We start from the raw sequence: 27,757 nt of genomic DNA on the forward strand, positions 1-27,757 counted from the left end.
ATCATGTTTATAGACAGTCCATCTCTCATGGGGTAAAGAGCCATTGCCCCTAAATAGCACCTTTTATCAATCCTTTGACCTTACAGATCATAAAAAAGTGAAATAAAGCATAGACTTTTTTGATTTAAAATAAAGCATTTTTAATTTTTTGAGTATTTTATACATTATTTTAGTTTCTCTGAAACAACTGACAAAACAGATATAAATCCTCTGACTGTATTGGCTAACCCCATATCTTCACATTAGCTATATTTTTGATTCCAGAACCAATTGCTAAATTTGCCTGAAGGGTCCCAAGGTTCTGCTGCGTGATGGAGGTTCCAAGGTATAGAAACATTACACAGTCTTGGATAATTACTAATTCCAGGAAGAATTCACCCTGCATATCGGACTCCTTTGCAGGTCTGCCTTTGCCAGTTCTCCAGGGCTCAGTGTCACACAGGCATTGCAGTCCAGTCTGGGGAGCCCAGTTTGTGTCTGACAGCAGAGTATGAGGAGATGATAGGCGAGCAAGGTTTGGGAGCATGGAAGATCCTAGGTGTGTGGCTTCCTATGAGGTACAGGGCAAACAGATGGCCATCTACAGGTCGTGCAGCACAGAATCCGTACAAGGGATTCAGTCCTAAATCTCCAGTACTTTCTGCCCCACAGAAAGCATTAATAATGGCAGAGTTGTAGAAATGTTTCTCCACTAGAAGACTAGAGTGGAAAGCCTAAAAATTCTCAGTTTGAGTCTGAATCGTACGGTTACTGTGGGCAAATGGATCAGTACAGAGATCGGTGTATGCCTTATGAATAAGTGACATTCACAGATCAGGAAGGAAGAAACATGAAAAACAAAAGATACTGTTTAGAAAACAATGATTATTTATTTATCATCACTACTGGGACCTTGAAACAATAACAAACTGTTCAGCAACTTAAAAAAGGTCTTTTTGTATGTTTGCGTGCATGTCAGAAAGAGGAGGCTGCTGATTTTCTCAAATGTTCTGACTGGGTTTTGGATCATGGGTGGAGCAACTCCTACTGACTACAGTCCCCATTGGTCAATTAGAGCTGCACGAAGCTTTTTAACAAGTTTTTGTCTTCAGACCAAGTATAATCTGTGTTGGAATTGCTGCCCTGTGAATTCCAAACTCAGGGCAAAAGTAGGGTAAAGGTAGTTACAAAGTAGAAGCCAAAACTATAGCAAAAAGACAAAATCTGGAGGAGCTGTCGGTTGGGTTTTTTGGTGGTTTTTTGTTTGTGCTTTTTGTGTTTGTTTTGTTGTTTTTTTTTTAAAGAAGGAATACCTGCAAATTTGCTTCTGTGCACTGAACAATAAACTGTTGATTTTAATAACTTTTCAACAGAAAAGAAACCTGCATTTGAGACATTCAGACTACTAAACAGGAGGAAAAGCAGCAGCCTGAAGCATACCTCGCCTGGTTTATTAAAACAGGAACTACATTGCTAAATGATGGAAGAAAAAAACTTTCCAAAACATGGAGATAAGGATGCAACACAGCTACATCTGTTATCCTGAAATAAAAAGAAAAATTGTCGAAAGATCACTATGCTCCAACTTGCAAACCTCTGCATGTTATGGTGTTATAATAATTTGGATGTGCTGGTGAGCCCTACATAAACTGAATGTCTTTTTAATTGAAAACAACCTTGTTGAAAAAAACAGATTGAAGAATAAATAAATTGAGAAAAATATTTTAGGTGACTGGGTGGGGATAGAAAATGAGGCAGTGAAAGACCTTTTGGGGAAATCGATAAACAGGTGAATAAACACGTAGAGTGGAAGCTGTAATATCTGAGGAACTGGAGAAGATACCCAAGGAAAAGAAAGCCACCAGAAAGTAAGAGTATGGCAATGATGAAGGAGATTCTCCGATCCAGAAATCTCTTGCTCGTTGTTTTGATTCCACTTCTGCTGCTTCCTCTGCCACTCTTATATCCCAGCAGCGTAAGTACATTTTCATTTTCTTTTTAGCAAACCCTCTGAATGCAGTAGGTAGTCATGATGTGCACAAAAAGGAACGCCAAGACCTAAATAAGCATAGCTCTTAGAAAAATCAAGAACTCAGATATGAAGGATTGGGAAGGCCACTGAGTCTTCACAGTAAGAGTCAGAACTACCTTGAGTCATGTCACAAGCAGAGGTGAAGAATCAGGTGAAGCTTGTAAAGCACTACTTTAAAGCAGAAATATTGTATTTCTCCTTTTTCTACAATAATATGTGTGTGAAAAGGGGAATGGAACAAACATATCCATAAAACTTTCTTTGAGGAGAGGTCTTTAAAAGGAATTCTTTTTGTGTCTTTAGGTTTTACTAAGAAGTATGTATGGAGAGACTTTCAGTTTAGTGTGGGTTTATAGGATAGCAATTCCAGTGAGGCTGGAGTTAGGACCATACATGGCGCTGGCTACTCTAAAGCAAGTGTAGGTACCTCTAGTGAAACATCGCAGCTCTGGCAGTGGCTCGTAAGTGATGGCTCAGAGACATACACAACGGTACAAAGGAGGGAATAGCCTGTGCTTAACACACAGACCAGCGCATGGGAGTGAATGCAGCTGCGATACTGTTTTGGAGCTAGTGAGTAGTACCCTTGGCCCTGTGGTTAACTCCTCTCTATGCATATCTCTGCTGTTGTAAACCATCAAATAACAGTTTTCCTACCTTATAGAGATGGTGATGTTTAATTTATAAAAAATTGCAGTGTCTGTGCAATATAAAAATTCTGTGGCTGGTGCTTCCATAATCCTAGACATAAATCTGGCCAACTGGTGCAGCAATTTCCATTCTGTCTTTCCCCTGCTAAAGATTAATTCTTCCTTCTAGTACCAGCGGATTTATGAATACTACAACTTTATCAAATAGAAATGGAAAGGATTAGAAATTGCATAGCAGTTTTCAAAAATAACACTGTAGGATTTTGTTTGGAAAGAAAAACAGGATTCATAGAAAGGAAATATTCCTACACCACTGAATTGTATGTTGCACTTTGAATGAGTTTTCCTGCTCTGAACTTCAACGTGTATCTCAGCTGTCCTCTCATAGTAGTTTTCCATCTCTCCTCTCTCTCTCAAGGGAATGAATGTCAGACAAACATGCTCTTCAGGGAACAGCAGGGCTCACCATTTCACAGAGGCTTGTTTTAAAAAAAGGGTTTAATCTCTCCCAATGTCACTGGAAGGGCGACATAGGAACAGATACTCTCTGACATGCCCATAAGGCACTGTAACTGCAGCATGCTCTATGTCCCTTGAGAACCTCTCCTCAGAAACATGAGATTCACTGCACTAAAATTTGTCACTCTTGTTTGCTCCCTACTGGATTCAGAGGAACAGGATGCAGTAAGGAAACTCTTTAATAGCCAAGGGAATTGTAACAGCATCATATGGATGTTGAAACAGAAGTTCACTGACAGTATTGCTGCAAGAATTGCTACCATACAGTACAAGCTCCTCTGTGCTATTACTCTGCACCTCAGTGTGCTTTATTGCAAAGTCATATGAAAAACCTTCAGATGCAGTTTTACATCCACTTTATATATACATGAATGACCACAGATGGTAAATCTGACCCAGAGTTGGACAAATGTTTACAGTACTATTAAGAAGACATCTACACCAAATAAACTCAGTTGACAATACACTATTCAAGTGGTTTAGTGTAGTATTTACTTTGCTACAACCCATTGACTATGATTACTTCTTAAACCTGAAGATTAAATTTGTTGCCTGCTCACTTATATTTTAATTTATCAGATAATTATTTTAGTTTTCTGTCTTTCTTATAAAGATCAGAATTACCAGGTTGTTTATATTTGCATTTCTGCAGGGAATCATCTTGCAGCTTCTTTGATGATATCAGCACAACTCTGGAAATGTCAAAGGAGCATTAAATATGTAGCAGCAGGACTGATCAAAGGGAGCACAAGGACTCAGAACTGTTTGTAGATATGGCTAATGGGAATAATGTCCACAGTTTCTTTTCTATTATTTTATGACAAGAAACGGTTGGGTAAAATTTCAAACCTGAGCAAATTTGCTTTCATTCTTCTCCCCTTTCCAAAGTTTATACCTGAACTATGGGTTGCACAAAACTTTGGGGCATGCATAAGTGCCTTTCAGGTCATGACACAGACAGAAAAGAACTTTGTATGCTTTACAAACTATGAATCTTTTTCATTCTGTCCTTACTTCCCTCATTGTTAACAGTGACATAGGAACATTTTTGTCTCTTTTTTTCATCTTTATCCACCTTTTTTTCATAAAGCCACTGTTAATACCATTAAGCATGTCAGATGAATCCAGTCAGCTGTGGGCAGGGTCTCCCATGACTGCTCATCCTGTGGCCACACTGAACACAGTCAAGGACATGTAGATGACTCCTCAAAAGTCAGCAAGAGTTGCTGTAAGCTGTGAAACCTGCAGCATCAAGTGATGTTGACAGCCTGACAAACCAAATGAGCAGAATGGACCCTAAAGCACAGAACAGGCTCTGAACAGCAACGGATGGTTTAATTTCGTTCACCTCTGGTTTTACTTACACAAGCTGAAAGGAGGGAATTACGGTGTGATTGCATAAACTCAAAGATGGTAGTCCAGAGACTAGATCACAAAGACTAGACTTTGCACAGCTTGACCATGTACCTGCTTGCAAGATATGCAATGCACATTCTTAAATGGTCAAATCTGCAACGCAAAGTTTATTCTTCTTTTTATTCACTCTGAGAGCCTCAGACATTTTAGTTACAAAAGTTTTATGCATGACCCTTATTGTGGAAATTTTATTTTTACCCAGGACTTCCTTTCAGCTCCTCTCTTTTCATCTAAGGGACTGACTGAAGATAGGGAGTAGTCCCTCCACCCATCACATGTTTCCTTATTCCCTGCTTCAAGTCCTGAGTTGGGTTTAACAGTAATTTTCAGGTGTACAGTAAGAAGTGAGAAGTGAAACAGTTAAAATTATACAGTTGCTACTTCAGTCCAGTACTTAGTAGCTCTGGTAACCATTAATTAAATATATAAATTCAGTTCAATTAAATAGAAGAGATTAATATGGTTTCTCTTGGAAATGAGCTGGTTTAAAGCACTTCGAAAATAAAGTTGCTAGACAAGCTGATTAAGCTTTTAGTGCAGATTATCAAACTTTGGCTTTCCTAGTACTTGCTACTCAGTTTTATACCATTTCAAAATGTGCTTTATTTTAGTTTTGTTTATAAACTGATTACAGCTTTGTTTATAGGAAACACAAAGACTCAATGACCAGCTTAGCTTTAGCTATGTTTTGATAGAGATGCAACTTCCTTTTGTCCTACTGCATTTCCACTATCAGTCTACTCTACAGACCAAGGAACAATAGGAAATAATAATCTTTGGTCAAAGAAATTAAAGAGGAGTATATTTGTGGAGTGAGAAAATAGTTTGTAATCCAGTTAGGATGAAAGTAATCTTACTAATTTTGGCAAAACATATCTCTTGTATCTTACATCTGCACTGCTTTAAAATGAAAGTCAATGTTTTTTCATTAAAAGGCATTTTTCACCTCAGACAAGTGCTGGATGTCATACAGAGCCCATGCAAACATAGAAGTTTGTTAGCAGAAACTAATGAGTTAAAAATTAAAAAAATATGTCAGTCACTAAGTCACAAAAATGACCCTATGCTCTGCTCTCTGTGGAATATTAACCATGAAGTACATGTAGTTAAAGATGACTGAGCAGCAAGGTGGCTAATGTTTATGAGCCCATCCATCGGTTCTGTGACTCTCATCTAAAATAGTTTTGTCTTCCTAGTAGAGATTTGTAAAAATCTCTAATGCCTGTCATACCACTTTTTAAATTATTTCCACTTTTAAGTCAAAATTATTTGGTTTTTTACTGAGTAATCACTTGAAATTGTTACAAACTGAATACCAGTCTTTGGAGTTTCAAACAGAATAGTAGTTCCATTTTATAAAATGCATGCTTCACAATCCATGAATGTTAAAAAACCGCCTCTGATCTCATCCATTCTATGCCAACCTCCTCTAGCCTCTCTTATAATTTTCTCTTGGTAGCACTGAAGCTACAACTGAAATAAAATCTTTTAATATTTTGCTGAATGACCTGATGGTAGAAGACTAGTGAAACCTGTACTGGAAATCTTAAAACCTAAACCACTCTTCTATTGTACTAAAGGAAAAGAAACTAGTGTGTGTATTTCTGTGTGGTTCAGAGGACTTATCCATCTGTAAAGGAACAATCCAGAGCTAAATTGCCCCAATAGTTTTTCAGACACTCTTTATAGTCTCTAAAGTAATTGGAATTTATCTGATTCAAGGAAATTATGTTTCCTGATAACCTTATTTCAGTTATTTGGTGGCCCTGCTTACTTGAATCAGAACTGTTTAATGTTACACTTTCTGAAACAGGAGTCAGGGCAAGGTCTGGCAGCTAATTTAAACTCAAGCTTCTGAGTAACCTTGGCTGCAATTTTTAAGCAGGTAAAGGAAATGGCACATAGCAATCTATCGTATTTTTTTCTCTGGGCTGTGTTCTGCCTGTCATCACTATAAGCTGTACTAAAAAAGAGGAACAGCTGATTGTGGCTCTTCATTAGAGGTATTGTAAAAAGAACAAGTATAAACATGAATTTAAATACAAGCTATTCATTCCATTGAACCCATATCCCTGTATAGTCTTACTTCAGACTTTACCACCTTGTTCACAAAACTGCTTGAAAAAAAATTAAGTGTAATACATGATCATTGATTTGCACAAGGATCTGTGGGAACTGCTTGTGTGACTTCTTGAAAGTTGCTTAATTTGGGAGTCATCCGGTCAGGAAACAAAAGTAATGAAATTATATTTTAACACATGCAAATAGCATTTTTGAACAGTGATTTTTCTAAACAATAGCCTTTGTGACCTGTGAATCCATGCAGCTTGTTAAGTTCATACAGAAGACCCAGTGAATAATGAAGAATGAGTAGATTTATAGCTGTTCTAAATCAGTGCAGACCCACTAGCTTCCACAGGACTACCAGTTAGCCCCATTACAGGAGCCAGCTTCAAATTTGATAAAAGGAAAGGAAAAATATTTACCTGAGTGTAATTTCTGTAATTATTAGCAGGAAATAGCCTCAGGTTTCTAAGCATAACAAACTGAGCCAAAGGAGAACTCCACTGAATGCCATAAATAAAGACATTTCTATCTAAAATATGGACCAGAAGACTTCCGTGGACTAGCTGTGTTTTCCTGTAAAAATATTCAGCAGATAGCACCTCTCCTCATCATATGAGCTCCATGAATGCTCATGAAGTTGTCATGGCTTTCTCTACCAGAGCCTTGGACAGCAGCAAATGTGTTTGATTGACCCCATTAACCCATTGCCTGTAAGCCCTTCAGGTCTGTGGTCGTCTGCCAGGGTCTGTGGAAATTACTTGAGAAAATAAATTCAACTGAAAAAAAAAATAGGTTTGCGCAGTGTTTGAAAAAAAAGCAAATTTTCAGAGTATTCCCCCAAAAAAAGCCACAATATAGCTTTATTCATTTTATGGCAAATGTGAACGTTCTCATCTGATCCTGAAAACTATGGCTTCATGTTCTTGTCCAATGTTGGAAAGAAAGCCCTGTAGAAATACCAGCTCCACAGGCCCACTCTGAGGACTCACGGCTGAACACATGGATTATGGTCATCAAACAAATCCCTAAATGCATTTGGAACCATTATTTTGCTGATCATTATGTTTATTCCAGTGCTTTGCCCTAGCTTATGTGCGAAACCTTTCATTAGTATCATCTTCTGGAACTGGCCTAGATTTCACACCCGAACAGCTGCACCTTAGGAGGTCCTCATGCAGTCCTTGTTGAGTTTAAGTCCAAGCACCCACAGTCTGATGAGTCCTATGGGCATACTGACAAGGCTTCCACAGCAGGTGTTGGGACAGGAACCCATAACATCTGTGCTTTCTCTCTACAGGAAGCCTCATGCGCCTACGTGCTGATCGTGACAGCTGTATACTGGGTCTCTGAAGCGGTACCTCTTGGTGCAGGAGCCTTAGTTCCTGCTTTCCTATACCCACTTTTTGGAGTCATGAAGTCCAGTGAGGTCAGACCAGTGTGTACTTTGTTATGATTTAATATACTTACTCTAAGGTAATTACTCGAATAAAACTAATCTTAGTGGACTAGCAAAGACTAAGAGGTATGGGAGGAAGAAGTGTACACCTTATAATGTGTAACTTGGGCTGACCAGCTCTTTCTTCTACTGAAGATAGATATAGGAAAGGCTATATTAGCCAAGAGGGATGTCCATCCTGTCAGCTACTGCGTCACCAATTCCCAAAACCTACTGCATCAAAGGATCCCTCTTTTCCCTTCCTCCAGGACCATGTCAATAGCAGCTATGGGATAAACTGTAGAGTTTCCTTCCTTCCAATTATATTTATTATAGATGTTGTGTAAGGCAAGAGGCTACATATGCTAAAAACAGTTACTATTTATTGTATAGGACTAGATAATTTCGTTATGCTGTCTAGTCTTTTTCCCAAACTGTAACCTTACTGCTGCCTTGTGGCCATGAGTTCTAAGGCAAAGCAGAAGCCAAAAAAGTCTCTATGATTAGTTCTGAATTACTTACTTGAGGGTTTTTTTAATGTTACTTTCTTTTATAACATCCAAGAATTTATTTTATTTCATCTACAGCTTTCCCCCCCGTGCTTTTTTCTCTCTTTTTGGGGGGTAAGGGGGCATCGCATTTGATTTACAAGGATTAGAAATAGAGATAAGAACACAGAAGAATATATAGCAACCATACAATTAATGAATTTCTAACACAATCTAGCACTGGTCATACCCATCTATGGATAGACTCAAGTATAAACCAATAGTTTTATGACTTGTCATATTTCTCCCAGTGGTGTGAAAACTGTGTAATATAATCAGATTCATTTCCACACCAACACAGTAAATTATTTTCAGGATTTCTTTTTCCTCACATAAAGGTAAAGCAGTTACACATTTTCATTACAAAATACTGCAGCATATTGAAAAAGGAAAATTTAAGGGCAGCCTGAAAGAAATTCAGTGTATTATCAATTTAGATGACAGTGAGACTTGAAAGTGAGACTGCCATGAAGAATGTATTATTTGCTTTAAGTACAGAAATAAACCCCTGTATTTTAAAATAAACAACTCTGACGCTGCTTCAGTATTTCCAGTTTGCTGTTCTACAGTGCAAAAAAAGCCCAGGGCTCTTGCCTAGCAGTTTAAGCTACAAATAACTCACAGGGGCTTAAGAACATGAGCCAGTGTGTCGTATATGTGGGCGTGTGTAGTAATAAGGATATTAGTATTCACTTATTTCTCAAAAAAGTCTGGGAAAGGAATAAAGGAAAACAACAGATTCTTTGTGCTGTTGGCTTGATGGATTCCTTTCATTCAGTTCAAGACCTTTTTTTAACAAGGTAGCAGGAAAATAAAGAAAGCTAATGAGAAAGAAATCAGTGAAGAGAGCCAAAAAAAGTGATGTTTAAAAGCTGTGGCACACAGCTATGAGACCAAGTCTATTTAGGTCACCATGGGGATTTTTTAAATAAATATAATTAAATACTTAACTTGCTGCAGCTTTCACAAAACAACATTAGTGTCATTCTTGCACTTCTATGGAGAAACGTCGGTATAACTGAGGACAATGGAAAAAATACTGCTTCTAATGATTTTAATTGTTTTAAAATGCTGGCACCTACATTTGGTTAGAGGAACAGTTTTAAACTGAAGAAACAATGTTTTTGGAAAAATATTCCTGCAACAACTTTGGAAAGATTCATCAGAATGAAATGAAAAATTTAGCTAGACTCCAAGCATCTTTTTGAAACTACTATTTTCTCCCATTTTGTTTGCTTTCACACAAGAGAGTCTCTAAGTGTGCATATATGTGAATGTTTTGGTTTGCTTCATCTGTTATTTTTGCAGCCACATCACAGAACATCATCTTGTATCTTAGCAAGCCCCACATTCAAGAATGCTGCTTTGGAGGACCACGTGTGGTGTCTGAATTTTTTCTTGAGCCAGCTGATGATTTACACTCACCCCCATTAAATTAAAAGTATTTTTTTTCTTTTTTTTTCTTTTTTTTTAAACTTTGTTCTATTTTCTTTATCCAATGGAGATGGATGTCCATTTTGAAAAGTTCTGGCATGGTGTTTGTGGATCATCACAGCAATACCCCAGCCTTCCTTTATTGCATTCAGAGAGCATGTCACAAAGGATTTTTTTCTAAAACTGTAGGCTCCAGCTATGTCACATTTTGCCCAACAGTTGAACAAGATAAGAATTATAAACAAGATAGAGAATAGCATCTCCAGAATGATGAAGCACATGAATAAGCTGCCTTCAGTGCAGAGGTTTTTCTGTAGCTGTTTCAGCCTGGGCCAAGCTCAGTATGATTGATTAACTGCAGGCAGTGAAGTAAAATTTCTCTTGATCTGTTCAAAGCTGAGAAACGTACTAACAAGTGGGTATAGAGCCTTGTTATTTGTAAAAACAGCATGGAAGAGATTAAAGACAACATTTTGACTTATGAATTATTCATTTTCTCCAGCTCCATGTCATTCTCTAGGGGGAGAAATTCCATAATACTATATTTCCTCTCATTCAGCATGCTCTCTGTGTAGAGGGGTTACTGCTGTTTTAACTGACTGTTTCCCTCTTGCCCTTAATGCAGGTGGCTGCTGAATATTTCAAGAACACAACTTTGCTCCTCATGGGTGTGATTTGTGTGGCAGCTTCTGTAGAAAAGTGGAATCTTCACAAGCGAATTGCCCTGCGCATGGTCATGATGGCAGGAGCAAAGCCAGGCATGTGAGTGAACCTTTGACTTTGGGGTAGCCTGAGGCTGACAGCAGCAGCCTGAAAAAGCAAATAACAACTCCAACTTTCCCATCCACGGGCAAAAGCTAGCTTGGTTTGGGACTCTTTTTCCCCCTCATATTTCCTTTCAGAGTTTGAAAGCTTACAAGTTTTCTCATCCCCTTTCTGCCACCTCCTGTTCCTTGGCTTGTTGTTCCTTTGCTTTCAATTTTTTTACCGATGCTGATTTCACTCTCTCTTTTCCTTCTTTGTGTGCTGTTTAGCCAACACAAAAGGATGCTTAAATCTTGGATATGCTGAAAATCACTGTTTCTTATGTCAAATGCTGATTTCTACACGGGGCAGCAAACGGCTTCCAATGACACATTGCCTTATGACAGTTCTCAGCACAAGGCTGCATTTTACCTTGTGCACAGCATGATATTTTGGCACCTGCAAAAAGAAAAAGACTGTGTAGTTATCAGTTGACTAATGAAAATGTTAGGCAAGGAGGTCTTTAATATTTGTTAAAGTACCTCAAGAATATTTCCCTGTGTTATACTCCAGGTTGCTTCTTTGCTTTATGTGTTGCACAACGGTGCTTTCCATGTGGCTTTCCAACACATCCACCACAGCCATGGTGATGCCAATCGTGGAGGCAGTGCTCCAGGAGCTAGTGAATGCTGAGGAGGAGCATGAGGTCATCAGTACTGCAGGCAGCACCACTGTTGAAGAAAAGGAGCCAATAGGTATTTGTCAATACTGGTCATTCTTTTCTCATTAGTTATCAGTGACCAGACTCATTGCTACGATACACATTATTCACATTCTATTGAGGTCAGAGCTATCTGACTTGTACTGCCAAAAAGGCTGCTCCATACTCTTTCTTTTTGTACTCTGATATTTCTTTCGAAAGCTCCAAGATGTGATGGGACAATTGGAGTTGGGAAACTCTTTACTTTGGATTAGGGTATGAACTGGAGATTGTGTGTTGGATTCTTAGGTCATAGGATTTTACAGGGTTGAAAAGAAACCTCTGAGAAGAAAGTCAAAAAAATGTAGAAGAGGCCTAAAAATGCGGTCTGTGACAATTCCACTCTTGTCCGTTCTGCCCTTCCAGGCTGCCCAAGTCAGAGCAGGTGTCACACACACACACACACAAAAAAAAATTAGAACAATTGATAAGAGCTTTAAGATTTGTTTTGTTCATTCTTTCCCAGAAAGAAAGGATTTTGGAAGAAAAGAGTCTCCCTTTTCTTTCAACTCACAAATTCCAGGCAGAAAATGATGTCATCTAATCTTGCCTATTATACGTAGGTATTATTTTAATTGCCAGAAGCACGTGATCAGGACACTCTGTTACAATAAAATGCTGCATAAGGGTCACACAGTACCTGAGATGGTTTGGACAAGCTTTTTTTTGCAGTAATTTCTCCAGGTTCAGTGGTGAGTCCCAGGGGATCAGCTCAGTTCATATCCCAAGGGCGGCTTTCTCTTCCTTCGTTGCAGGTCTCAGCGAAAAGAATGGCCAGCCTTCACTGGAGCTCATCTTCATCAATGAGGAGTAAGAATGAACTCTGTACATCACGACTGGAGATTTGAGCCCTACACAGGTTGCAATGAGATGAACCCAGGAATAGAGCCAGGAAGGGCAAGCAGAAGCTTACAAATGAGTGTTTCAGATGTGACTGACAAAGGCTTATATAAGAAATGGGATTAATGTAATGGTCTGGATCTCACTAAAGCTTCCTAATATTCATATAGTTTTTAACACTATGGCCATTTTAGAGAGAAAGAAAATATTTCTCAGGGTTTGAAAGATCTTTTGAAGTCTGTGCTTGTGCTGTGTAAGAGAGTGCTGCCCACAGATTTTGCTTTCTGTTCCCCTGAAGGAACAATAATGGAGAGGATCCAAGCACAACATGGAGTATCCACAGGACATATCCAGAGGGAAGACATGTACAGAGGATTCCTGAGGAAAGTCTAAATTTCCTGGATTCAAGCGACAGTTGAGAGCAGAGGGGCAGAGGGAGGGAGAGCCAACCAAAGACACCCCCTCCTCCCCCCAAAAAAACCCTAAAATACTTCTTTTAGTGTAGACAAAGTTCTTCAGAAGCCTGAAACACTAACAGTTTCAACCAGATCTCTATTTGGGGTAAAATCTAGTAATGTGAAAAGAGAAAAAAAAGGAAAGGACTAATTTTTCTGCAGTTCAGGGTACACAAAAGAATATACAATGTTATTGTCCTAAATCTATGTTATGGGATAAATCTTGAGCATCTTCTTACAAGGTGTGAGAATAAATTGCACAGTGCCTTCCTGAGCTCCTTCTATATTGTTCACAAGTGTTCTAAATAAAAAAGAAACAAGTTCTTGTAACATCTGTAAAAATTTTACAGATTTAAAATAAAAACTATAAAATCAAACAGAACCTGTTGACAACTTAAAGTTAATTTACAAGATCTAAATAGTTTTCTCATTAGTTTAGAGACTAATGGGTTCTCCAATATTCCCTCTGTTACCTCTTTTTATCCCAGCCATATTTTCTGTGCAGTATAGAATAAATTTTTCGATTTGGCATTGTGCATTAATCCCTTCAAGCCCCATCAAAGAGTATGTTTGGGATATTTCATAAAAGAACTATTAGTAAAATAACATTACTTGAAAAAGAGCTTGAAAATTGGTAGGAAAAGAAACGCAGCACATCTAAAATTAAATCTGTTTTCAGTGTCAAAGTAAAAGTTTAGTGGATTTTTTGTATGGCCCACATGCCACACAGGACAGATTTTAGTGAAGGCTTTAATGTAGTACAGGTGGGTGCTCAGAAAGAGCAGTTTGGAGAAGTTGATCAGAGAACTTGAGTAGAACAAGACAGTAGTAGTACTGGATTGCCTGGTGATTCACTGCACTGTGAATTGAGTGCATTCCTAGGATGGGGTATATACTACCTAGAATACATATTTTTTCTGGCATGGAGATGGAACCCCATTGCTACATAGCTAGAGACAGGGCTGTGGAACGTAACGATGACTCATGTATCTGGCCAAGACACCACATAAGACACTGATAAATAGTATTCTTCACCACTTCAGTAGGCACTAGTTATCCTGCAGATCTTGCCTCTCCTACCCATGATGTGTGCCTATTGAGGTAGCTGGGTGAACAGGCATTTTTAAAGTATATTTTCCTTTCTTTGTTTTTAGTGCTACTACTACTGACTTCAGCTCCTTGATGCACTCAAAGGTATTGTCATAGGTACTATCTCCTGAGCTACACTGTCTTCTAATGCAGGAACCATCAACAGAGTCCACACAGCTCTGCAACAAAATACTGTTTCCTTTATTTCAAACAAGTAGTGATTGTTGGCAGAAAGTAAATATCGCAGCACATCCTGTTTTGTATTTAATCTATCAGACTGCTTGCACAAATCAAATTGGGGAACATTAGCTCTGTAGTGTTTGTTGTACGTATTGCTGGAGATCCTGAGATCCAGTCAGTAAACTAATGATTCCATATGGTTTCTAGAAAATTCAGATATGACCTTTTATAGTCCAAGTATTGCCAGCTTCTGCAGTTTAGTTGCTAGAACAACCTACACATACCACAAAGCCATAGCCTCTAGCAAGGGACCCGTTAGATTCTCATACCTGGCAGACGGAGAAGACCTAAACTTACTATAATCTGACTTTTAAGATTACTTTGAAGTAAAATCAGGTTGGTGGCTGTTGGTTATTATTTTTTCCAGTATAAAGTTTACAGCTGAAATTTTAGTGGGGTTTGGGGTTTCCCCTGCCCCCCAAAATCCCACTACCCATGACCTTTACAAAGTATCATAAATTCTAATCTAAGTGCCCCAAGGAACATAAGAAAGGCTAATCCAAAGGCATTTACCTCTCTACAGAGTATGAATGGTGTGCACATGATAGCCAACTCAATTGGAACGATGAATTCTAAGAGCAATGGGCAGCACCTACCTCAGGTAAGGAGATGTTAGACCCAGGGGGTGAGGGAAAAGACAGACATGAACATCACCTGCACTGGTATTTCTGCCTTGCCTGAAGGTATCCAAGAAGTGATTGCTGTTTGAACTACAATTATATAGTATCTTTATGGCATAAAATAATAATCTGGGAAAGGTTAGGCTAAAATCGACACAATTTTTTTTCACAGTTCAAAAGAATCTGAGTGCATGTTTTCAAAAGAGGCCAGTGGGCTGCTCCTGGTACTTGATTTCCTTTATATACCCATTTCCCATACACATTCAGTGGTTATTTTATAACTAATATACTCACTTCATTGTTAACCTACAGGGATTTTAGCTAGGGTACCCTCACAATGATGATGAACATATAGCATGACTGAATTTAGTAAATAAACCCAAATCCAAATTAATAAATTTAACTAATCTATCTGAACCACTTGCTGCATTTTCCTGATCCTAAATTATAGTCTTGGGTTGCATGTGAAGTGCCTTGAAGTACTGTACTCTTTTTCCAGTACGGGAACTTGATTTACCAACATAGAGACTTTCCTATCACTGCTAAGAAAGTTTCTTTTGGAACAGTATTTTCCTGTTGCTTTTTCTCTCACTTGCCTGTTGCCCAGCTTTTCCTTTTTTTTTTTTTTTTTTTTTTTTTTTTGTGTGCTACTTCTGAGACCCCTAGCACTCCATTCCTTATTAGAGGGTCTGAGCCACTGTAAGCATAAAAAGTCCACCAAGCATTTACCAAGCATTTGTCTGGTAGCTGCTCATAAACCTCAAGGATTATGGATTCCTACTGATGCAGTGCTGGCATCCTGCCCGTGCAGCCCACTAAGGCTTTTGGTATCCTGCTGAGATTCCAGTGAGAACCGGAGCTGGCTCAAACCATAGCCAGAAGTCTGATTACTGTTTGTCCTACATTTCTGCCACAGACAAGGCAATTTCAGGCCCCTGGACAGGTTTCTAGTTCTGATCCCAGTTAATCCCTGTGAAGAAAAATCTGCCCCCTCTTATGCAAACCTGTTGTTTCTGAGGGACCAGTATCACCATAGCATTAGGGCAAGTTGGGCTTCTGTTCTGATCACCTGCTTTCTTTGGTGGATGTATTCCCTTACAGGCTCAGATACTGGTCCTGCCTCCTAAGCCCTCAGAACTGGGCCTGAGCACTAAGTACCGGTATCAGACCAGACATGACCACATGGTCTGTAAATGCCTCTCACTAAGTATCTCCTACGCGGCAACCATTGGAGGACTGACAACCATCATAGGGACCTCCACTAGCCTCATATTCTTAGAGCACTTCAACAAGTAAGTGATACTACTGGAGTTGTGTGAGAATGGTGGCTGGGTCATTACAATCTCTGTGGTGCTCCCCATGGGTTATTTACTACCTCAAGGAACCCTTGTAAGACAGTGTCTCTGAAGGCAATTTTGTTTCCTACTCTACTCTTATGTTGTTACTAATGGTTAATGGTTGAAAGGGGGAGCATAAGTTAATACATATCAATATCTTTCTCCCATGCAAAATAAAAATTCCTCAGCATGTGGTAACATTTGAGTTTCTTCACCAACTTCTTTTGATTTTACACACTGATTATCATGAAGACAGCAGGCACTCTGGGAAAGCAAACACTAAAGTCATGAAGATACAGCAAAGAAGACAAATACTCATAAAAGAAGAAATGTCATAAGATCAGCTTCAAGTTGTTCTATGGATTCTTAGAAAGCAAGTCCTTATGGTGAACCAAGAGGCATCACTAGCGGTACTTGGGCTGCTCTACATGTAGTGCAAAAAATAAATAGACTTAGAAATATGGCCTTACATCTTTGCTTCAGAGGAGATGGGAAACAGCTCTGTGGTCAGCTAAGCATTTCCTTTATCATATATGCCCAGGGCTTTCAAAAACATGAATGTTACCTTTGTCAGAAGCCTGGTGGTAATCCTCATGCACAGCTATGTGTCCAAGCTCAGACCTGATTCTGATCATCTACTGCCGCCACGGTATCCTTCATTTCTTTCTTTGAAATGGTGGTAGCAAAGAAAACTGATTTTGGAAGCCATCCTTAATCCAAGGATTTGGATTTTACAGAATTTCCAAAGATCTTGCTGTTATGATAGTTGTATCAAAAGCACATATCAGACATCTTTGTCAGAGCCCAGCAGACTACAGTCATTATTCACGTGGTCGACAGTAAGACATACAAAGAGACTCTGGGTGAAATAATTCTTAAGTCTGCTAACGCTAAAAAGAGCTTTAAAGAAACCACAGGTAGGGCCAGAATTTCACTCCTGGTAACTCTAAAGGTTTTTGAAGCTGGCTAGGTAATCCAGACCATTTGGTCTTAAAGGTGTGAAGTCTTACATGGCTCATCTCTTGGTCAGGCATGGTCAATGATTGATATTCTTTGGCAATTGGTTTCACTATGTGCATGTAATGCAGCTGTTGCAAATACTTCCTGATGCAATTTTTCTATCATGTCATGACAAATATATACACACATATATGTGTGTGTGTGTGTGTGTGTGCATCTGTGCATATTGGAGTTACTGTTCTAACTTCTGGTGCACCCTTTTTTACCTTTACAGCCACTACCCAAATGCTGAAGTGGTGAATTTTGGAACCTGGTTTTTATTCAGCTTCCCCATCTCCCTCATCATGTTGGTCCTGACTTGGTTCTGGATGCATTGGCTGTTCTTGGGTTGCAAGTGAGTGGAGGTTGTTCAAGATGCATGGGTTACAAAAGCAGGGCATCTGTGGCTACTCTAGAACATGTCTCATAAAGATGTTTCCAGTGGCAAGTAACAAAAACTAAGGCACAACTTCCTTCTTCTTTCCAGAACAGTTACAGAGGAAATCTGATTGTTTAGCTGTGCTGCATAGACAGGAGTGTACTGTATTGCTGCTTGAGAGTGAAGTACCTAGGTATTGCTGATGGAAATATTTACTATGCATTCAACTGATTTTTTTTGTACTCTCATGAGAATCCCAATGTGGACCAAAAATCTTACTAGAAGTCCTTTTGGAAAAGTACAGCTTAAAAGTTTAATAGAAAAATAACTGCAAGTGAACAAGTTACTTTTCAGATCTTCCCCAGCTCAATGAAATTAACATAAGGCCAGTTAAAATTAAAGGTAAATAGACTCCATACATATTTCTCTTTAAAGTGGGAAGGTCTCACAGCCTAAGAGATTAATATCTTTTGATACCAGTAAGTCTCTTAGCCCCAAAATAGGAACAACTCTCAGTCTCCCAGTTCATTTGTACCACGTACTCTCTTTGCAGAGGCACTCAGCAAAGTTAACGAAAATTGACTAAATGTGTGCATTTAGAGTAGATTAGTTAATCTGCATTAAATTGTGGTGCAGACACATATACTCAGAATTAAAGTGGTCTTAATTTGATTTAGTTTACTCTTAAAAGTAAGATGAACTGACATCACTAATTTATTTCACCTAAGACAATGAATAAATTGATAATGAATTCTGCTTGGTGCTGACCTTGATTAGATTTGAAGAAATAATGTAGAGTTCTCCAAGTCAGTCTCCTGAGCCTTCTGGTTCCAAATTAAAAGGTTGGGTTTTTCTAAAAAAAATCTTGAAACAGGCCCTAACATGACCTTCAATTACCTTATTTTCTTTTTTAAAAAAAATAAATATAATTGAAACTCTTCATTGCATCCAAGACCTCATGCTGATTAATGTTGTTCTAAATAATACCAGAGACTGAAGCATTATTGACTTTTTGAGAAGTACTGGTTGATTCCAAGCCTCCTTAATCTCTAACTCCTGTTTGCTGCAGTTCATTAAAGAATATATTATGTTAGGAGCTTGGCTACAATACTCTGTCTTTACATCCTCCTAAGCCTGTAAATACTTACATGTTGAAACAGCTGCCTAATGCCTGTGGATAAATGTTTACTGAATTCCCATAATGTTCTTGTTCTTTTCTAGGAAGCCCAGTGTCCTCAGTCTGTTCTTATCTGGCCCAGCTGGAACATGTCAGACTTGCTTTTTAGGCTCTAAACTTGGTCAAAGGGGAAGGATAACGGACCCACCAAATTAGTTTTGCCAGCAAAGCAGAGCTAAGTGTAGAATCATTACTGTAGAACTGGCCATTATAAACCACATAGCTCTTTTCCAGCAACTGCATTACTGCTGGTGGGTTTTGCTGGACTCCAACAGCGAAGTCTGCAAGGAAATTTAAATACTTATAGGTGCAGGGTGGTGCTAAGTGCACTAAAACCAAGTGTCACATAAGTATCCATTTATGACTGAAATGAAAAGCCTGTTTAAGACTTTCTGTTTACCAGACAGGGCCTGCCTGCACCCTGAGCTCTGCAAATTCCTTTGAGAATCTGGCCTTAACCAGATACACAGAGTGAGACTGTACTCCATGGTTTGGCATGGAGCTGTAGTAGGATACCAAATTAGATATTAAAATAGCAGGAACTATAAAAGCAGGCCATGGTGCTCCCATGGTACTTCATTCCCTGCTGCTGCAGCCTATTTTAGCTTAGAATATTAACTTATATTAGCTTATAAACCTCTGGCTTAGCTGCAGAGGTTTCTCAGCCCACCCCACCCACCTTTGTGTGACAGAGCGTACAGCTGAAGCTGAGAGGCAGAGATCTGTGGCTCAAAGCACAGCAAAGTAACGCTACTAGAAAGAAGAAAATTTAAAAGCGAGTTTGCTAGTATCTCAATTTTAATTAGGAATGCCCAGGTTTTGTTATATTATGAAGGCAATCTGAATAAAGTAAGGGCTTCACCTAGTTTTCATACAAATGTATAACAGGTTTAAATACGCTCAGCTATGAACTGTGCTTGTGTGTCAAGAGTACAGGCGTTTTTGACCCAGACAGAACAGTAGGCTTGTTGCCTTGGCCTCTGACAGAGGCAATTTGGTGCTACACAGATTGTGCCTGGTTTAGAAACAGCTACTATTAGTAGAAGCAGACAGGTTGTAAAAGCTATTGGGATCCTCAGCACAGCTTTCCCCCATTACTTATTGTAAATCCTGAATATTTAAAGTCAAACTTGGGCTCAAAAGCCAGACTGGGTCCCATATGTTTTGGATAGCCCTGATCCAACTGGGGAGCATGCCGTTCCTCCATTAAGAAAATCTGTTGACAGCTGGCCTCTGTCACAGTTTTTCCATGCGGTGACAGAAATTAGCCATAGCCTTTGGAGGTTTCTGACACCAGAAGAATGTGGCCACCAGCAGTTGTTTGAGGAAGCCTACAGAAAGGGAGCCCAGTCAAAGCTCGAGATGGCTCAGTGATTAGCCAGAGCACCCTGGAGACCTTCCTACTACGTCTAGGATTGATTCTCAGCACATCTGGCAACTAGACTGTGCAAAGGTCACATGCAGTAATTTCCATTGCCATCAGGCCTTGCCCCAGTCACATCTTCTCCCAACAGCCCCCAGGCAACTGGAATTTTCAGTTTGTCTCATGGCTATTATTTTTCATGACTTTTTTTTTTTTTTCCCCACTTTATGCCTGTGCCTAATTTTACTGTGCTACCTACTCAGTTTTAAAGAGACCTGTTCTGTGAGCAAGAAGAAGAAGACCAAACGGGAAGAAATGTCAGAGAGAAGAATTCAAGAAGAATATAAGAAACTGGGAAATGTTAGGTAAAACATACCTGCCTTCCTCAGGAATGTGCCTGTTTAGGCAGGACCACCCTCTCATCTTGCCCTCCATGTTGCCTTTGGTTCTTAAACTGTCAGCTCTTTCCCCTTCTTTCCGGGATAGGAGTAGAACTAAATGCAAAAATGAACTAAAATCAGACTTTTTTTTATTTGTGAAGCAAAAGGAAATAAATGGAAAGATTCAGGTTTATACCAGGGTGCAAAGGTCATCTGAGTCAGGGTTTGTCTCTGCCTTTGAACTAAATTATTAAAGGACCCCCTCCCCCATTCAAGCACACACTTGTTTTGGTGGATAGACGTTCACTGTTAGCAAAGGCTTTGCAGCAATCTCCCACGCCAGAAGCTGTCTGCCCTTCTCAGTTGCCCATAATCTTTATTCATGGTGGCAAAATACGTCCCTTGGAAGGATTATTTTGCAAGATTTTAATTTTTCAAAAGGGATGATACCTCATAAAACTTGTTCTTCCCAAAACGTGTTTGTGTTGTTCAACTGAAATATTGACAGATCAACAGGCTGAATACGATCAACTCTGAATCCAGACTATTGTTCAGACTGTGCCTAAATATGACAACATGCTTAATTTAAAGCAATCCTAAATGAAAACTCAGTATCCTCAAATCACCTTATATTTATTCCATGTGTTTAAAACATTTGTGCTAATTTACATTGTCATTTGCTCTTAGGCTTTCTACACTTTTAGAAAATGCAGTAGAAAGTGTTTACAGTAGAATAATAACATGAGCTTTACCTTGTTAATGCATTTAATCAGATAATAATGCAAATACAGACCAAGAATTTATAATAAGTTTCATTCAGGACTTGCACATAAATGATTGAACTGCAAATATGGAGGGATAATTTTAGCCAATTTTTTACTGGGCTTAGACGGTTCTCAGCCGGCAGCCAAATGTAAAATTCTTTAATTCAAACTAATCTTCCTTTCTATTTTCTGTATGGCTTTTATCCTTCTTTTGGAACAAATTTCTGCTTTTGTACTTCTGGAACTTGCTCTCGAGTTTTCAGACAGACCTTGGATTATATTCCTAGCTTTTTGTTTGTTTGATTGTTTGTTTTTGTTTTTTTTTTATTTTTTCTTTTATTTCTAGCTATCCTGAGATGGTGACTGGATTTTTCTTCATTCTGATGACCTTGCTTTGGTTTACTCGTGAGCCTGGCTTTGTACCAGGATGGTCATCTTTTTTTGAGAGGTAAGTAAAATTCCCTAAACAACTTGCACCAGAATATGGCCTTGCTTCTTCTGACTTTCTGCAATAATTTTTGGCTTTAATACACCATCAGCCACTTTTAACAAGGTGGTGAAAAATTAGGACTTTATTTAAAAAATAGGATTTTTTTCTTTTTAAACTACACGTGTTCACATGGTGGAAAATTGTATTCCCTTTCAATAAGCAGAGTGAATTAAGTAGAGAAAACAAAATAAATGTATTTAAAATGTAAAAAAAATAGGAGGGTCATATTTTGAAGTTACATCATTTTAGTGCATTCATAGAGAGGCTGTCACCAGAATAGACTGGAACTATAATTGAAAATAATTTTAAATATATATATATTTTGAAAAAATATTTTTTTACAAAAAGTGTATTTTTCTGAAGATAATTTTTATCAAGAAAATGTCCGTTTCCATTAAATATTACACAAAATTGTGACTGAAGCAAATATTTTTTATTTTAAATAACACCAAAAAAAAGTAACTATAACACACTGCATATTTAAGAACAAGTTATTTAAACTTATATTTTCTTAACATTTCTACTGCATAAAATTATTTTAACATACCAATTTTGACAAGAAAACAATTCCTAATACTGGGATTTCCTGAGGATCTCTAGAGTTTGGTACTCCTCAAAACAGTTTTTCAGAATTAATTTTAAACATTTAATGTACAATCAATCTACAGTTCACTTCTAAAGGATCACTTGGGTTTGATGTTTCCCCAGCATGTTTACTGTTTCTTGCTTCTAATAAACACACTATTTTTCTGTACCTCCAAGTTAATAGATTTGTAAACTGAAAGGCATTTCTTATTTTTAATGGAATGTTAAAAATTGTTGAGCAGTGATTGAAGTTAGCCACAGGACTCAGTTTAAAAAAATGGGGGGGGGGGGGGGGAGGGAGGAAATCCAATTTGTATCCTTGACATGCAGACATATTTTTCTAGTGGGCTGTCAGTGAGATTTCAGATGAGGAAATACAACTTCATCTGCAACAATTTCCTTGGAGCCATGTACCTTGTTTGGAAATGTTTCTTTTAGTGAGGTTTTATGATAATCCCACTGTTTCTTTCCTAGGAAAGGTTACCGGACTGATGCCACTGTCTCTGTATTTCTTGGGTTTCTCCTTTTCCTGATTCCAGCAAAAAAGCCATATTTTGGAAAAAGGGGGAAGGGTGAGTAGGATGCAGCAAGAAAGAGATCTGGCCCATTTTCCAGTGACTTTAATGACATTTTCCTGTTCTCTGTAAAATATTCAGGAAGAGATTTTTATTGTGGAAGGTCAGGGTTCACCTTCCCCTCTGATACCAGCCCTTCCCGCATCAAGTCCACTCTTCTGTTGCTTTTATTCATATAGTGACATCCAGCAGATGACAAACAGGTCTTGTATCTGAGACCAGCATCTCTTCTGTGCTAACAGAGTTATCAAAATTTAAGACTGAGTTTTAGGAAAGGTTCAGATGGAGTTCCATATTGAGAACTGTAATGCAGATGTTTACAAAAGCAGCTGAAGATAAGCTCTAGTAAATAATTTGGTCACTGCTTACACAGCAGAAATAATTTATAATGTCCTAAAGTAAACATAAAAGTGGTCAGTAAATATCAGACAAAGTTCCAATTTTGCACAATGCTTCTCGCACAATCTTCTTGATATTAATAATAATTGGTATTTCACACTCACATTTGGGTAGCACTCAGTGGTATTGGTAAGTTTGCTGTGCCAGGCTTTCAGCAGTCCTGTATGAAAATAGAATTGCCTGCATAGACTCTTACGTAGAGATTGCAAATTTGTATAGATATGCTTATTTTTTTATACTGACATATATTATGCAGCATTTAGGAAAAATTATACTCTCTAACTCCTACTTCAAGAAAATACTTAGGCATCCATAAAAAATATTGTCCTCAGATAAAACCTAGGGGCATAAATCCACTTTTTCAAGCCTCATGGTCTACTGGAAAGAGAAAATGCCCTTCTTTGAGAAAATAATCACATTTTAACTCCATCTTTGCAGTCTACATGTAATTTGCACATGTGTATACACAACAGAGCACACCATTCCTCAAAAAGCCATAGAATGAAACACAGACATTTATAATTATTCACATCAACAGAGCAGCCAAGGTAAAGTCAGGACATTTGGAATTAATATGCTGCATTTTCTGAGGCTGAGCTAAACAGAGAAATAGGTCACACACCTCTTCTTCACCGCTCTCACAGACAGTTCTCAAAATTACTATGGATATTACATTATTCCTACTAATGTGAAAAATGTGAAGATCTTTGCAAAAAGGCCAATGTGATACTGGTCACACATGTACTTTCTTTTGATATAGGAGATGGTGAAAAGTCAACAGACATGAACACATTGGATCCCATCATTACCTGGAAGGACTTCCAGAAGACCATGCCATGGGAGATCGTAGTGTTGGTTGGAGGAGGTTATGCATTAGCAGCTGGATGCAAGGTACTGATTTAGCTTTTTACCCTCCTTCAGACAAAAATTATAAATCTGGACTTTCATCCCTTTGTATGCTCCCGAATTTGGATTTACAATGTGGATACTTTCAAATGTATACATAACCTAGTCCCAACTCCCTGCACTCAATGGACAACTAACTAACAAAAGGATGTTTAGGGCTCAGGACAATTGTGTAAGCATCTGCCATTTCAGACACTTTAGAATACCTAGATATTCCTGCAAGGCTAGCAGGCATGGCACAGGATCTGAGGGAGACCTCACACTTTCTCAACTAGCAGAGGGGGAACATCCCAGCTGCCACTGGATGCTCCTCTTTAGGCAACTGAGTCAAGCTCCTAGCGCTGACTGGCCAAACCATATGCTAGGCTTTACTGACTGTATCTACACTTAGTATAATTCATGAATACACACCTCTCTCTGCTATAGACTTCTACATGTAGACAACTAAATTTTTTTTATTTTAATCTCAAAATGAATTCTACCCAGACTGTGCAATCCTTCATCACCAAATTGCTATACTGCAGTTCTCATGCTGAAGAAAGAGGAAAGGTCATCTTTGATGCCTTTTTAATGTTATTAACTGCCAGATGTATTTCTTTGTTACTAAGGACAACTATCTATTAGGCACCGCAGTGAAATGAAATCCAATTTACTGAACAAAAGGAAAAGCAGAAAGCATTGACCTAAACTTTGGGGTTTTGCTGGTGGGATTCTCTAATGTAAACTGCCCCAAAGAGAAGAATCTGTTTCACAAACACATTAAGTAATTCTTGCCCTTCCGTCCTTTCCCCAGACCTCTGGTCTCTCTATGTGGATTGGACGCCAAATGCTGTCCCTGAGCAGCCTTCCCTACTGGGCTGTAACTCTGCTGGCCTGCGTTTTGGTGTCCCTGGTAACGGAGTTTGTTAGTAATCCAGCAACCATAACTATCTTTCTGCCTATTTTATGCAGCATGGTGAGTAAAAACAACAACATTTTTAGCTTCTTGTTTGCTGACAGGCTCATGGGAATGTTTCAGGACATCAGGGTATTGCCACTCTGTTCACATGAAACCTGGTCTTAGTTCCCAAACTGCCATCCCGCAGTCTTGAGCTCAGGGAAAAATAATAAACTCGGGCAGCCAAAAGCCCATTTTAGCATCAAGAAATTTATCCAATATCTCTTCAGGGAAAATGAAAACATAGCTCCTGCACCGAGGGATTCATAGTCTTCGTACAAGAAAAGGTGACATTGCAATCAACAAGACAGGTGATGTCCACATAAAGCTTGAGATACTCTCATCAATGTTATTTTAAATGTATGGCTCCTTAGTTAGTAGTCATCCACTCACTACTTGTAAGAAAAGACTGTATGATTGAATTTTATATCAGATTTAAATATGTTCAAGGGGGTGATCTGGTAAGTGTACTATCATTCAATACAGAAAGCAGAGATGTTTGTAAGGGACAGAAAAAAATGAGAAGACTGGTGACAAAGGCAGAGGAAAGAAATACAAATTGAATTCTGTATGGGAAGAGCAGTTACAGAAAACTGTCTTTTTTATTTTATGTAATGTGAAGCTTTTCATACCAAGAATGCAGGTCATTAATTGTGTTTCTCTATTATAACAACTTTACGGGACTGTCCCAAAGTACATTATGTGAGCAGCTCTGAGGTAAAAGGAAGATATGGTCAGATGAAAATAAGTAATTACATTTGTATGGATTATGAGTTCACATCTGCTTCTGCTCCATGCATAAAAAGGCTCTCCTGATGAGAAATTTAGAGCAGTAATCTACCTTCAGTAGTCTGAACTTCCATCTTAAGGCAGTCTCTCTTTTTTGATGTAAAAGTATCCTGGACACACTTCCCTTTCCAAAATGAAGTTAGCCTTGTGAATACCCTTCCCTTGCTCTCTGACATAAAACAAGGCCATAGCAATGTAAACAAAATGTGAAATTTCACCACCACTGAATGCTGCAGTGCAAGAATAATTCTCCAGACCACTGTAAAGAATATTCCAGCATCTCTGCCTTCTCACCATGCAAGCTTGGACCACAAACTAGTTTTCTTAACCACCATTCAGGAGGACTTTACATAATGGTCTCGGTACCCTCAGCAACTGAAAGAATTTTGTTCTTCATGTCAAGCTGTTGTGACTTTTCTTGGATGAAGACTGAAATGGCAGTCAATGTTAAGCTCCAGAAGACACAAACAATGACATGGAGAACAAGTGGGAGAAACCGCAAAGGCAGTCTAATAGTAGCAATCTCCACCCTCCCTCAGTGTGAAATGCCTCAAAAGAAATCCCTGGAGCATGACCAGCTCCAAATTACAGCACTGCTCTACTCTAAAAAAATACCACAAAAGACTTCCACACTTAAGTTTAGAAATCAGGGAGAGGAGATTCACAGAATCTTTACATAGAGCAGAGAGGGTCCTTTCATCCTAATTGTAAGCAGCAGCTTTTATTTGTGAAGTGAAACACCCCTCTGCCTTTCTCCTTCCAGTCAGAAACCCTGCTTATCAACCCTTTATACACCCTGATTCCTGTCACCATGTGTATCTCGTTTGCGGTGATGCTGCCAGTGGGTAATCCTCCAAATGCCATTGTCTTCAGTTATGGGCACTGCCAGATTAAGGATATGGTGAGTTTTAAGATTGGGTATATCCTCCCATGCTTCATGTCACCTCAAAACCTTGTCCTCACATCCAGCAGCCAATAATAATAATGATGATATTAGTGCTAATATAAACTCATATTGATCTGCACTGCTGTTATAAAAATGAGCTGTCAGGTTAAGAACATCCACACATCTGCTGGAGGAAATGTACATTTCTATTCTTAGTTTTTTAGGAATGTAATTGTCTGAAGAGGTATCAAAGAACAGGAGTACACAATTCTTTGCACTGACCTCTTAAGACAAGCACAGGAGAGGATGAGAAATTAGATTTATCACATAGCTCCATAGTAAGTCATGCAGTTATTGCCCTGCTGTGTGTGGTATAACTCCCCATTCTGATTATCTGATTGAGAAGTTCAAGTGACAAACTGAGCAGTTTTCCAATGAGCTGTAAGAGCCTTTGACTATCACTCCTGAATGTTCCCACAATGTACACTCCAATACATAATACTCATTGTGTGTTTTTTTGCCCTAGAAATCAGTGTACATAATTTATCACACCATATGTAAGTCAGTATACATACATCCTATTGCCTTCTTTTTTCCCTGTTAACTGGTTTTAATCAAGTTGTCATTGGTTGTGCTCTGATTCATTTTGCTTTTGTAGGTGAAAGCTGGCCTGGGCGTAAATCTGATCGGCCTGGCTGTTGTCATGGTGGCAATCAACACCTGGGGAATTAGACTCTTCCAGCTGAATACTTTTCCAGAATGGGCAGCAGTCAGCAACATCACTAGCCAAACATAATCTCCCATGAAAGATAAGAAAAAAAATTTAAAAATGCAAGACCAAAGCAAGTTGGGATAAAATATTAAAACTACATTGCACATACGAAAGAAAGGAGAAAACTTGTGTATATGTAGAACCAAGATCCATAGCAAAACCATGAAGAAAATCCACAGGGAGGTCTTCTG

General features: G+C 38.6%; 1 protein-coding gene and 1 long non-coding RNA gene across 2 annotated transcripts; one reads left to right on the forward strand and one right to left on the reverse strand.

Annotated features, from left to right (window-relative positions):
• The first annotated feature begins 901 nt into the window (after positions 1-901).
• On the forward strand, positions 902-27,636 carry SLC13A4 (solute carrier family 13 member 4). The gene is made up of 16 exons (XM_056340499.1): positions 902-1,954; positions 7,961-8,089; positions 10,706-10,842; positions 11,398-11,579; positions 12,340-12,394; positions 14,034-14,073; positions 14,732-14,809; positions 15,930-16,120; positions 17,400-17,519; positions 20,347-20,448; positions 21,574-21,675; positions 22,777-22,874; positions 24,037-24,167; positions 24,976-25,137; positions 26,672-26,809; positions 27,453-27,636. Exons 1-16 carry the CDS (start codon positions 1,856-1,858, stop codon positions 27,588-27,590), a joined length of 1,902 nt encoding a protein of 633 aa, XP_056196474.1. The 5' UTR covers positions 902-1,855; the 3' UTR covers positions 27,591-27,636.
• Positions 8,669-12,352, reverse strand: LOC130150028 (uncharacterized). The gene is made up of 3 exons (XR_008822091.1): positions 12,225-12,352; positions 11,367-11,555; positions 8,669-11,283 (listed from the first exon to the last, which is right to left on the reverse strand). It is a non-coding gene; the product is annotated as an uncharacterized LOC130150028 (long non-coding RNA).
• Positions 27,637-27,757: the final 121 nt, after the last annotated feature.

This window comes from Falco biarmicus, chromosome 5 (genome assembly GCF_023638135.1).
Source record: "Falco biarmicus isolate bFalBia1 chromosome 5, bFalBia1.pri, whole genome shotgun sequence".
Classification (NCBI taxonomy): Eukaryota; Metazoa; Chordata; class Aves; order Falconiformes; family Falconidae; genus Falco; species Falco biarmicus.

Excerpts from the sequence above, each read along its gene's own strand:
- SLC13A4 (XM_056340499.1), top strand. The coding sequence starts at position 1,856 with ATGGCAATGATGAAGGAGATTCTCCGATCCAGAAATCTCTTGCTCGTT. Across the intron at positions 14,810-15,929 it reads ATGGGCAGCACCTACCTCAG|GCTCAGATACTGGTCCTGCC; the intron begins GTAAGGAGATGT and ends ATTCCCTTACAG. Across the intron at positions 17,520-20,346 it reads TGGCTGTTCTTGGGTTGCAA|TTTTAAAGAGACCTGTTCTG; the intron begins GTGAGTGGAGGT and ends CTACCTACTCAG.